Source organism: Miniopterus natalensis, chromosome 3 (assembly GCF_054644295.1).
Source record: "Miniopterus natalensis isolate mMinNat1 chromosome 3, mMinNat1.hap1, whole genome shotgun sequence".
Classification (NCBI taxonomy): Eukaryota; Metazoa; Chordata; class Mammalia; order Chiroptera; family Miniopteridae; genus Miniopterus; species Miniopterus natalensis.
In genome coordinates, this window is record NC_142083.1 from 99213002 (window position 1) to 99225948 (window position 12947).

At 48.2% G+C, this 12947-nt stretch overlaps 1 protein-coding gene across 1 annotated transcript in view; it reads right to left on the reverse strand.

Annotated features, from left to right (window-relative positions):
- Positions 1-252: 252 nt before the first annotated feature.
- DNAH3 (dynein axonemal heavy chain 3) overlaps positions 253-12947 on the reverse strand; it is a 147512-nt gene continuing 134817 nt past the window's right edge. The window contains exons 56-62 of the mRNA XM_087815176.1: positions 12269-12385; positions 8183-8337; positions 7281-7448; positions 5601-5743; positions 3060-3264; positions 2303-2440; positions 253-660 (exon numbers count right to left, since the gene is read on the reverse strand). Coding sequence (XP_087671302.1) covers positions 307-660; positions 2303-2440; positions 3060-3264; positions 5601-5743; positions 7281-7448; positions 8183-8337; positions 12269-12385 — 1280 coding nt within the window. The 3' untranslated portion in view covers positions 253-306. The remainder of the gene's footprint in view (positions 661-2302; positions 2441-3059; positions 3265-5600; positions 5744-7280; positions 7449-8182; positions 8338-12268; positions 12386-12947) is intronic.

A 12947-nucleotide genomic window follows, 5' to 3' on the forward strand; every position in this document is an offset into this window, starting at 1 on the left:
TGCTTGGCCACATGGTTAAAGGTCTCGGTTGAAGAATCCCGCTGCCCACGTTCCACCAGGCTCTCCTATTTCAGTAGCTATCTGATTTGGGGGATATGACAGACCTCTGCATCATGGTTTCTGTAGCCATGAAATGAGCATGATAATAGTAGCCTGCTTTCCAGGCTGCTCTGGCTCAGAGCAAGTGCGCTGTTAGCGTAAGTGCCGTCTTCATCACCATCATCACGCCGTGTCGCTCTCAAGAAAGGAAGCTGGGCTGTACGCAGAATGAAACGCCTTTTATTTCCTGTGTTGAGACAGAGGCCATCAGTTATCCAGCTGGCACAGAGATGCCACCCCCCGGTTTATCCAGTGGCTCTGGGGCCTGCGTGTTGGGAGTTCTATGGAGAGCACGTAGTTGGTAGAGTGGCCTGTGGTGGAGAGGACACCTCTCCGGGCACTTGTTTTATAGACTGGACACACATAAATGTTCTGATGCAGAAATGTGGCACTCTCTCCTGGTTTCAGCCAAATGATGGGCAATGGGTCATAGAGGATTTTCGGGAGAGACTCCTCAATCTGCATCATTTTCCTGTCCCAACGAGCACCTTCTAAGAAGAGTCCTTTTATGTAGGCCCCATCTTCTGGGTTCTGCTCCATGACAGTTTCTTGTGTGGTGACCTGAAGGAGAAGCAGCTGTGAGTTTTGTGACCTGCCATTTTCCTAATGGGGCACCACTAAGAGTCTGGAAAAGTGTAACCTGGCTGCAATGCCTGCCTTTCCCAGGATGCACCTCCCAGGACACTGGGCTTCTGGGATAAATTTCTGTCTGCCACAGGTGGGCCAGGCAAGATTCCTAGTGGGCATGCTGCCCTTCTACACAGCGGACATAGAGAACGCACTAAACTAGGGGTCCGGAGACCACATTGACTCTAGCTGGGTGGCCCTTTCTGAACTTGGACCTATAAAACGAGGGGTTAGATTCAGATGCACACTAGTAAAAGTTTCCTGGGGCAGAAATAGAGCCTTGATTTGTAGTTTTTGTCAATTTCTGTGGTCTAAAGGCTCCCACCATGGCCAATTTCAGGCTATCAACGATTCAGTAATCAGCTCCAACTGGTTCTGATGAGTTGGTATGAGCCAGTTCTAGCCCATCACAATTTATTTGTTTATTTGTTTTTATTGATTGATTTTAGAGGCAGGAAGGAAGAGAGAGAGAAACATCAATTTGTGTTGTTCCTCTTATTTGTGCACTCATTGATTGGTTCTTGTATGTGCCCTAACTGGGACTAAACCCACAACCTTGGTGTATCGGGACAAAGCTCTAACCAACTGAGCTACTGGCCAGGGTACCCATGACAATTAGATTCAGAGGAGTAAATGCAAATTCCTTCAGGTAAATGCAGAAAATGGCCTAGGTGTCAGAGAAGAGAGATTGGTGGGGATTATGGTGAGCCAGAGACCATAAATTCCATTTTAAAATCACTCAAATTCTGATGTTTTTGTTATTGGGAATGGTAAGTTTTTCCCACTTCCACTTCTAAGTACTTATTGCTAAAATAGGAAAGGCTATTGATTTTTGTCTATTTAACCAGTTACCTTACAAATTCTTCTATTCTTATAGATATGTTTTAAGGGTCTCTTAGGATTTCTAGGTACACAATCATTTCAACATCAAAAAATAAGATTTTATCTTTTTTCCAATGTTTATCCCAGTTATTTATTTATTTATTTATTTATTTATTTATTTATTTATTTACTGCATTAATTCCTGGATTAACATTGTCTTCAGAGGCCCATTAAGTTTATTCACAAACTAAATTGAGACCTAGGGCAACCAGTTTGTGGCCTGTGGACTAGATGATCTCAAAGATCTTTCCACAGAATTTAAAATTTTACAATCCATCAGTCCATCTCGCTCCTTTCTCTCCACAGAGTATGAACAGGGTGATGCTTGACTCTTGACAATTCTTTTAGCTTTACTCCAAACAAAGGACTACCCAAGACCATTAGCATCCTTCCAAATAAAGAGCCCACCGTGTTAAACAGACAGCACGGGGGGATGCTTTCATTTTTCTTGGTATAACGGTGGCAGATTTTTCCTCTGAAAATATCCCTTTATATATACAAGATACAAAGCCTTAGGAATCCTCTGGTTCCGTCAGGAATAACTTCTGGAACTACTTTAGTTCATGCTAAATATTTCATTGGCACCGTCTCAGCAGCATTCGTGCCTAACACATCGAAAGTTCAGAATGACGGGAAGTGGGAGCACTGGTTTCTCTGCCTGACCCTGAGCTGGCCTGAGCCAAAGCACTCCTACCTCAAACTCAAATCCAATGTGGTCAATGGGGATGGTGTATTTCCGGGCGTAATTCTGAGAGACACCTGTCAAAAAGGACTGTGTGAAGTAGAATCCGGAGATCCAAAAGACCACAGGGGGCCCACTGGCGATCCAGTCCTGCAGGGCCACAGAAATAAAAATTCACAATCAACAAAAAATCAAAGATAGTTCAGAGGCAGGTAATGTAAATGAGTCCCGTTACGAAATATGCTTTTTTTCTTTTTCCTTGAAATAGGCAGCCTTTCAGTTTAGCTTATATTTTCCCACTCAAATAAAGGTACAAAGATGTATATTTCTACTTGGAGAAAAAGTCACGTGCAAGCTGGTGTCAGGGACTGAGCCACAGCCTGTCCTCTGCAGCAACAGTTGCCATGCAGGCCCACTATGTCAGGTCTTCCTTTTTTTGTAGGACAAGCATCTTGATTTTTATGTGTAATAATCCAATGTTTATATGCTAGCTCAAGGATTTTAAATGACCAGGCAGCCAAACCAAATATATCTTTTAGCCAAATCTGGTCCATAAGCCACCAGTTTGTGACATTCCTACTCTTGCCTCCATAAGCTACAATCTTTCCAGGCATCTTGAACTCTGGGAAGACTGTTTCCAGTAGGAGCTCAATCCAAGATGCTGCGTGGCTACCTTGTCTACTCCCTCTGTCTCTAGTCTGTCATTTCAGAATGTCCTCTCCACCTGAATGAGCCAACCAGGTGCCTAGTTACCCTGACTCCCAGGTACCTGGAAGAAGGCCAGGCGGGCCAGCATGTCAGCCACGTAGCCCCCCAGGGGCTTCAGCGATGGGTAGGACTTGGCCATCCACAGGGCTGGCACTTTGCCCACAAGCATGCTATTGAAGACATCCTCCAGCTCTGAGGACATCAGGACCTGCCCTTTGATGGCTCGGCCAAGGTTGATGAGGCTTATACGAACCACTTTGGTCAACCTGTAAGAACAAAGGAACTGCTCAGCCCAGCTCTCCAGTGGCCTCATTTCACCCGAGTACACTGACTCCTGGCTTCCTTCTACTTCTCCTTCCTTTAAAAGGTCAGACAACTAATGTACATTCATGGTAGAAAACTTCTAGAGCTGAGAAAAATTAAATCACCCAATTGTCTTACCACCTGAAAATAACTTTGATGTACATAGATCTTTCCAGATTTTTCTGTATGTAAACAAATTATTATTTTTTTTGTTCTTAAGATTGGTTTTATTTAACAAATTATTTTTTAATGGGATCATACTGTATTAGTATTTTGTAATCTGTTTGTCTCTCTTAGCATATAGGGATCTTTTTCCATTTAAGAGATTTAAATTATCCTTTTTAAAGACTGTAAGGTGTTCCATTTTATTTAACTAACTATTCCCCTACTGCTGAAACTTTTTATTTCTACATTGTTGTCACTGCAAACAACATTGCTAGAAACATCCATCTATATCAATCTTTATGCAGATGTGTAATGATTTGCTTACTAAAACTGGAAGTTTTAGGTCAAAGGGTAATGCAGTTTTAAGGGTTTTGATCTACACTGTTATTCTGACCCAAGGTGTTCTTTTTAATAGACTGACTATGAGGTGTATACCTAAGAAAAGGCAACTGAAGGGCAGCCTGGGAGATGCCAAGCTCGCCTGTCATTCTCTCTGGCTTCTATATATGAGGCCTAGCGAAGCCCAGAGAGAATGTACCTGAGGGTGCCGAAGACTCTGCCACCAGAGAGAGCTTGTCATCTCTAAAGACTTATGAAATCCAACCAAATGGACATGAGAACAGTCAAATGCAAGAAAGGGATTGTGGATGTGTAACCACAAAACATTCACAGTAAGGAGAACTCGGTGCATGTGCTTTGCCGGGGAGTCAAGCTTATCGCACCGCAGACCTCTAACTGTAACACCTAAGGACCAACCTGTAAAAGTTTCTTTTCTATTCTTGCAGGTAGGAGCTCCGCTAGTTTCAAGGTGTTTAGTACCCAAGGAAGGGGCATTTTCCCCAGAAGACAACAATGTTTCCTCTGAATTGGAAGCTGAGCAGTCACCCAGTCATTTGGGGCTTCTCATACCACTGAACAGGCCAGAACGGTAGTGAGGAGGAATGTTAGAGCATTGCCCGATTGATTAACCCTGACCATCGCTGGAAAATGAGGTTACCCTGTTTGCCTGCATTACCCTGTTTGCCTGCATTACAACGGCCAGCAGTAAAGGCCAGTGAAAGCCCCTGCTACCCCAAGGATGAGCCTCCGTGACCTCAGCAGGGAATGGGAGCCATTAGGCCTGGTGTCTGGATGTATGAGGACGACAGCCCATGGTGCCAAGTTATCTGGCTCACCACAGTGGTGCAACATTCTAGGCTCACACCCCATCTTTGCTTGATTCCCCCATATAGCCAACTGCCTCCTGACTCTAGAGAGGAACCTTGAAGACTGGGGAAGCCAAGAAATTCTTAGACGGCATTCTTCTAGTTTCCTAGTCCTTCAGAGTCAGAGCTGTCCCTTAAGCTGAGCAGCGACCAATGAGGCAGAAGGAGAAAGCAACACCTAGAGTCTGGAGCAGTAACAACCTTGAGGCAGAAGCGATGAGTTCCCTCCTCTGGCCTGGATGGTCTTTGGGAACCCTTTCAGTTTTGAATCTGGGCTCAATGCTATATGCAGTAACTGGAGAACTGAGGATGGAGCCCCATGGCCAGCCCATAACACCCCTTCCCTACCTCTGTGGGAGAGGCAGTGGGATGAACTTCTCCCCTCCCCTTGCTCCGTTTACCCTGATTTCACATATTGGCTAAGGGCATGGGCTCTGGAATCAGACAGCCTGGCTTCAAATTCAGTTCTTCCACTGAATGACTGTGTGACCTTGAACCAGTTACTTAACCCATCTGGGCCTCAGTTTTCTCACCTACAAAATAGTGATAGAGGGATTACTAAGTGCATATTTCAAAAGATTGCTCCGTGGTTGGATGCAAACATATGCGTGGTGCTTGGAGCCATACCTGGCACCAAGGGCTCAGTAAAAGTGGCTGTAATGATTACTTTTACTTGTGCGTGGTATTAACCTGACTTTGCAGATATCACATGGATGAATGAACAGATGGGAGAGAATGAATAGAAGGAATGATTTAATCCTGGGCCAGCACTTGTTGGTATGGTCCCATTTACAGCCCTCACTGTGAGTGGGACAAACCACTTCCTCTGCATGGCAACCCCTCATCAAGCGTCCATCTCAGTAACTGCCAATTAGATCCCATCCCTCACACTCCAACTCCCAGGATCCAAATAAGCCCGTTGGGCCCACCTGTTGAATCTGATGAGCTCCTGCCTGAGGACGGTGTTCATGGATTCCTCATAGACCACGGGGTACAGCTTCATGACCACTTCCATGTCAAAGTCCTTGGGGAGTTTGGAGAGTATGTCGTGGGTCAGCTCCTCAATCACTTCCTTAGAACGCAGGGGAGAAGTGGGTAAGAAACAAGCGGGTGGGTGGTCTTTACCACCTCTGGGTGAACTTGAGGCAGTCAGCTTTTGTCTTTGTAAACAGTCTGTTGGCCCTTCCTGGGAATGTTCCTACAGAAGCCAGTTCTGCTGGTGAAGGGGGGTGTGTGTGAGGGGATGACCACCTCTGCACCAACCTTGGGGAGGACATCACTACTTTGGCCTAGAAAGTAAAAAGCTAGCAGAGAGAACCCTGTTTTCACACCTGGAGCATGGCCAGAGAGCCAGGCCGGAAATGCCTGCTTGGCCTCAGCGAGGTGGCCTCAGGGCAGCCTTGAACCCTGCAGAGCTCCTGTCTGTAAGTTGCCCCCAGATGAGAGTCTCCCACAGCTCTCAGAGCTGGTCTTTTAGGACCCACTCCAGATATGGATGGGACTCTTGCTCAGGGCCAGTGACAAGGACACCTGGGAAGGCAGTGGGCCACTCCTCAGCATTGATCAAGAATAGCTCAGAGCAGTGGGCCTTGTCAACTATGGAGTGACAGGCCCAGAGGTGCAAGGAGCAGGAGGGCCTGGTGTGGGCTCTGCCCTGAGGCTCTGCCAGGCTGGATGTACACTCCTTGCCCACTTCCCACTGCAAAGGGAATTTCCACCCTAAGGTTGAGACACTGCACTCAGGCTGGTTTACCTTGACAGCTATTCCCACTTCTGCCCAATGAACCAATCAGGAAACCACACACACAAAATCCACGGCTGAGCTCAGAAGGTTGGAGAAGGGAAGGGGGGAGGGGGAGAGGAAGGCGTGGTGGAGTCAGGGGCTGGCAGCTCTGGGCCTGGCTCTGCCTCTGAGCCTCTGGATGCCTGGGAGCAGGTCGCTTCCTGTCCCAGGGTTCGCTTTGCCCTCATCTGTAGACTGAAGATGGCGATCTGACCAGAGAGACCTCCGAAATGATCCCAGGTGCTTCTAGGACATGGAGCAAATCATGTTGAATCACACGATGAGAAAGTCACCCTCCTTTAGTTTCAGCCCTTTCTCTTCTCGTTCCCCTAAAGGAGAAAGTCTCAGGTCCGTGCTAACGACACCCCGACACCTGGGGACACCTGCCATTCCTCTCCTTTTGCTCGGGCCAGCCAGGCCTCAGCCTCAGCAACATCGTCTGGAGAGAAGCTGGTCACTGCTTAGCTTTCATTTTCCGTTTTGTGGCTGCCATGACTTTATGGAAATGGGATTGGGTTTCCATTTATGGTACTGATGTGTGGTTTTTGAAATAAATAATTTTAAGTCAAATAGAGTGGGTTTTTAAATATTACGTAAAGGGAGCATAGATGATATGTGGGTATAGCAATGAATCCTGAACGTTCTACAGGAATGGTTGACGCCTGGAGACACTGGTGCACTGAGGACCCTCAGCCAGAACACCGGGGCACCTGGGCCCCCTGCCGGGGCCACCAGGCCTCCACTTTTCTGCCTCCTTGCTGGTCACCCACAGTCTTGTGCCTCTGGGTAGAAAACTGCCGGGGAAAACAAATTCAAGCCAGGTTACCTGAGGGGACTTGCCACTGCCTCCCGACTGCCTGGGGAGAGTCAGCAGCACCCCCTGAAACAGCTGGTTGGTCTCCTGGTTGTCCTTGGTGATGTCTGCGTTCTCATGGAGGCCAAACACTTCTGGGTGGGCTGTGATGGGGAGGTTCCTGAGGTACTCGATATAGGACTGAAAAGAAAATCTTCAGCTGACATAAATGTAGATTCCCTGGGCTCCCACAGATCACTGAGGGCTCGGGAAGACCCAACTGGGCAGGAATCACACTGAACTGGGGACACGGGACACACGCGTGCACACACACGCACGCACACACGCACGTTCAGGGTGAACACATCCCAAGCTCTCCCGCACTTTCAGGCTTTGGAGCCAGACAGAACTGGGTTTGGATCCAGCCCCTACACAAACTAACTGTGTGACATCGAGCTTGTCCCCTGAAACCCCAGTTTCCTCGCCTGTCAGTGGGAAGGCAATGAGGCTATAAAGGAGTAAGGCCCTGGCATGCCACTGGCTCCAGAAGAGAAGCTGCTTCCACCCTCCCTGCGGGTCCTGGCTTCCTCTTTCCTTTCTCGTGCCCCCCCCCCCCCTTTGGCATCTTCTGAACCCTTCTTTCCAAGTAGCAATTTCCAGCCTGTTCACTATCAAGGCTTCATCTTAACTCCCCTTCCCCCCCAGGAATCCCCCCTATTTTGAAAGACCATGTCTACCAAATACTCAGTGTTCATTATACAGTAACAATGTCTTTCTCATAGGCTTTTTGGAATATTGGAAATAGCTCATGGACACAAATTGGGAAGCTCAAGGCTACCCCTGGGCCCTCATTGGCTGCACTGCAGCCCCTAGCCACATGGAGACTGCTAACTCCCCCCAGGAACAGAGGGGTCTCTCCCTCCACTGCCCCTCACCTGGTAGGAGCCATGGGGAGGGATGTAGTAAGTGTCTCCAGGAGCGACACAGTAATGGTCCTGCTCGATGTCCTTACAGAAGAAAATGGACAGAAGGGACAGCAGGAGACGCCTGTCTTTGTCATCAGTCACTCTGCCTCCATAATTACACTCCCCTGGAGACAACCGGCAGAGGAAGAAATTGAGCCCAGGGAATGTCATAATGAACTTGGTCATTAACCTAAAACAGAGGATTCTTGGAGCCAAGGAGCTCTGCTGAGATCCAGGGCTGCTGAAACCACACTCAGCCTGGGGTGAGACCAGGCCTATTTGGTATTGTGGTTGCTATAAAAATAATCCATGCTCACCGTGTTAGAAATTAGAAAATAGAGATAAACAAAAATAAAAGCATACAATCATCAATAATTGCACCAAAGGTAACTATTAACATTTAGGCATCTTCCAGATGTGTGTGAGCGCGTGTGTGTGTAAGTGTGTATGTGTACACATATGTGAAAGACATTACAGAAATGAGGTTCAGGTCAAGAACCCTCGCATGAGACAGTCCTGGGTTCCAATTCCAGCTCTGCCACTTTTCAGCTCATTTCTGGGTTCCGACCTCTGCCGTTTAAAAGCAGCTTCTCATCGTCAAGAAGCAGAGACAACTGAAGAGCCCATCTTACAAGGTTGTGTTAATAATGCCTGTAAAGCGTTTAGCAGGAAGCTTAGCACAGAGAGCATTCGATTAGTTATAGCCATTACAAAGGCATATATTCGAGGCAGCTGAGGTTATCCTATCTGTACTGCTTTGGGATATGTCTTCCCCACCCCGCCCCCATCATTAACATCATTCTCTGAGACTCAGGCTTCCATACTTGGATTTCTACAAGAAGAATTGGGTAATTCTTTGAATGGGACATCAAGTGCACTTTGCCAACCCCAGGACACATTTTCTAGCTGGTCCAGACTCCACAGTATGTGGTACCACCTGGTATTTGGTAGTTGTGGCCAACACACTAGTCTTCAAGGAGATGCGTGTGTGTGTGCATGTGTGTGTGCGGGGGCTCTCCTGAAGGGTGGGCTCATTTCCAATCCCAACCATTCCAGAAAGAGGCAGGTCTACAGACAAGAAACAGGGAGTACAACCCAAGTTGGAGGCAGAAGGCCTCAGCTTTTCTTGGTCCTGAGTTGGCGAGGATCCTGGTGGCTCATCAAGGGAGAAAGGACTAAGGGAAAGCTCAGTCGTTTGCGTCGTCTGAGCCCTCTGGAAGCCGTTCCACCTTGAGCCATCTAGATGTCTGAAGCTCTCTCTGCTGACTTCTCAGGCCTTTAGCAGTTTAGTTTGAACATTAAGTGGCTTGTCCCAGCTGTGAAGAGGTTTGTGACAGCACCAGAACTACAATATTAAAGGGAGAGTGGTCTGTCCCCTGAAGTCAGCATGACAGTGTTGTGGGCACCCAAGAGGGACCCAAGTGAAGGTGCATCTCAAGCACAGAGTCCTGGGGGAAGGTTCACTTCTGCTTCAGCAAATTTTTCTTCAGGGAACACTCCTGTGGCTCTGGGTTTTGTGTTTATGAAGGAAGGTGCATTTCTTTAAAGCTACTTCTACATCTACTCTCTGAAGCAAGAGCACAAGTTTCCTGCAGGGGCCAGGATGTGCTTTATATCTCTTCAAAATTCTCACTGTTCCTGCTGCAGAGCTAGGGTCGGGGGTACCAGACTGAGAATGTATTGGCTTCAGCCCATCTAATTTGATCACCACTCTCCCAAGGAGACCTGTCTCTTGGGTGAAAGTCAGCACAGAGCTCTAACAATCATCTGTGTCTAGTCTTTCCTCCAGGCATATAGGAAGGTTACACTTCCCTCGGCCCCTTGCCGTAGGGTGGGGCTGGGTGACAAGTTCTTGTGCATTTCATTCTTGGCATGAGCCCTTCAGTGACAGCCCTGTTGCAGCGACCACACTAGTATATGTTGAGATGGTGGCATCAAGAGTTGGTGGAGCCTTTGCCAACTGTGCCCCTGACATAATTACAATGAGCAGCAACTTTTGCTGATTCGCACAAAATGTAGATTGGGCAAGAAATGGACCCTTGATGCCTGATGCCCTTGAGATTTGGGGACTGTTACATCAGCTTAACTAGTCTATGCTGACTGTACAGTTGGAAGGTGACTGTCCTCAAGCCCCTGGCACCGGTGGAGCAGGTTGGTTTCTGAGCTGCAGGCGGCACTGACCATACCCCAGGGCAATCATGCATCCGTTCCATCCTGCACAGGAGCCCCGTGCTTCTGGAGAAGACCTTTCCACAAACTAGCACCCATGGGACTCATGCTGTGTCACTTGGGGTTTTGTGTTAGGGGACACTGTGCTGAGGGAAGGTCTGTGTGACCTTCTGCAACTGAACTTTATCACCTGAAAGCAGAACTTCTCAGCCTTAGCACTATTAACATGTTGGACTGGAGAGTTCTGTTTGTGGGGCTGTCCTGCATTGTAGGATGTCTAGCAGCACCCTGGCGTCCAGCCTGTTGTGCTCTATTTTAGTTGTGACAGCCAAAAATGTCTCTGGACATTGCCAAATGTCCCCTGGGGGCAAAATCACCCATGGTCAAGAACCACTGCTCTCAAGCCTCAGTCTCATCAGCTGTGAAATGGGTTACTCACAGATTGCTGTGAGACTCATGCGCTGATCTGCTGTGGAAAAAGAAGGGCTTCTGCTGAATGCAGCCTCGCAGGTGATGGGACCATACATTCCTAGCTGGGCAGGTCATGGTGGGTAGTCATGCCCCAGGCCTGTAACTTCTTTAGTGAAAGTCTCTCTTTGCCTTAAGAAAGCCCTGCCCATTGTTTCTGTGCGCCTAGGTTAACACACCTTTGAAATGTTTCTTTTCAGACCCCTTAAGTGAAACCACCTTCAAAACAGCATAATCTGAACTGTCCCGTAATCTGATCCCCACCTTGCTGTCTCCCCGCTCCCTGCAGTCTTCCTTAGTTCCCTCCTTAGTTCCAGATGCACAAAAGCAGCTGCAAACTGTCATTCTGGGAAGCCTTTTCTCAGTCTGTTGAGATCTCGCTTCCTGGCATATCCTCTGTTTGGCTCAAATAAATTCTTACAGAAACTGTCTGCAGCCCTGGCTGGTGTGGCTCAGTTGGTCGGAGCATCGTCCCATACACCGAAAGGTCGTGGGTCCAATTCCCAGTCAGAGCACTAGCCCAGGTTGCGGGTTCGATCCTCGGTAGGGGCGTGTGCGGGAGGCAACCAATCGATGTTTGTGTCTCATATAGATATTTCTCTCTCTCTCTTCCTCTCACTCGAAAAGTCAATAAAAATATATCCTCGGGGGAGGATTTAGAAAAACCTCTCTGGTTTGGACATCTGTGTGCTGACGGGCCTGTACAGCGGCTGCCACACGACTGGGAGAGGAGCCAGACTAACTCCTTAACGCACGGAGCTGAAGAAGGCGTTAGTGGTTGGAGATGCCGTTTGCCCACTGAGCCGCATTCTGACCTTGGCCATGGCGTTCCATTCTCTCAGCACATCCCCATTTACCCTTGAGGACAGCACCGAGTTTTATACACCTACAGTGTCCCTATTATGTACTAGGTGAGGCTGATGAAAGGCTGCTGACTGGACTGTGTTGACTGGATTGCTTTCACACAAAAGTTTTCACTCAGGGTCCTTCTAAGGGGAATCCTCTCTTTCCTTGGCCCACTGCCTCTACTCTTTTCGTCTTCCACTTATAAAACTCCTACTCAGCCCTCAAAATCCATCTTTATGCCTCCAGGAGGTTTTCCATGGTCATCTCCTGTCCCATCCGAGATTTAACCACGGAGATGCCTTTCTACTTTGTGTCTCTCTGTTCAACTTATCGCTGTATTGTGATATTTGAAAAATATTTGAAAAAATATGTTTCTCCCTGTGAACCAATTGAGGGTAGGAATTATATCTTAATTTTCTTTCTTTTTCAAGACCACATCTAGCATGGTGACAGCTTTAGTGCGAGCTCAGAGTTTGCTGAAAGAGTGAGTGAGCGAAGGAATGAATGGAGGGGGGTAGAGGAGCAGGAGGGCGGACAGGGGTACACAGCGGCGACGGCTCCTCCCCTAGATACCTGTCAGGTAGGTCAGAGCTTCGAAGGGCACCTCCTTGTAGTCGTTCAGAAACATCTGGATCTGCCGCACGCTAATCCTCAGGTCGGACTCATTGAACTCGTAAGGGATGTTCCAGCCTGCGAGAGGGGGCGGGCGGAGGCATCAGGGCCGAGGCTCTCGGCGGCCGCTCAGGGCCGGCGCAGCAGAGCTGGACACCAACACGGGGCAAGAGCCGCGCTCAGGCACGAACGTAAGCCCGAGGCCAACTATTAGCCTCAGCAGTTTCTGCCAACATGTGAGCCACTCGGCCTGAGAAAACGTCCATTCTAAAAGTCAGATCTCTTTACAGATCTCCCCATCTGTTAAGGAAGGTGCTAGTCCTGGGATCTGTGCAATGAGAATCACTCAGCTGGGCGGGGGGACTGCAGCAGCACACTGAGCCCCAATAATACCCAATAGCTAGAGAGCAGCAGCACAACGGGGCCACCGCGCTCAGGCAGCTTTGAGAACCCCTCCTCCGGGTCGTGGGAGGACTGCGCGGTGCACGAAAGCAGGGCTGGATGGGACCTGTGCTTGACAGAGACATTTCATCTCCTCCTAAACATTGCATTCAAATCAAAAATAATAAAATCACAAAATAATAAAATTTGTGTTCCAGCAAACAAAACACAACTGGGCAGTTGGTTGCAAGCCAAGCTG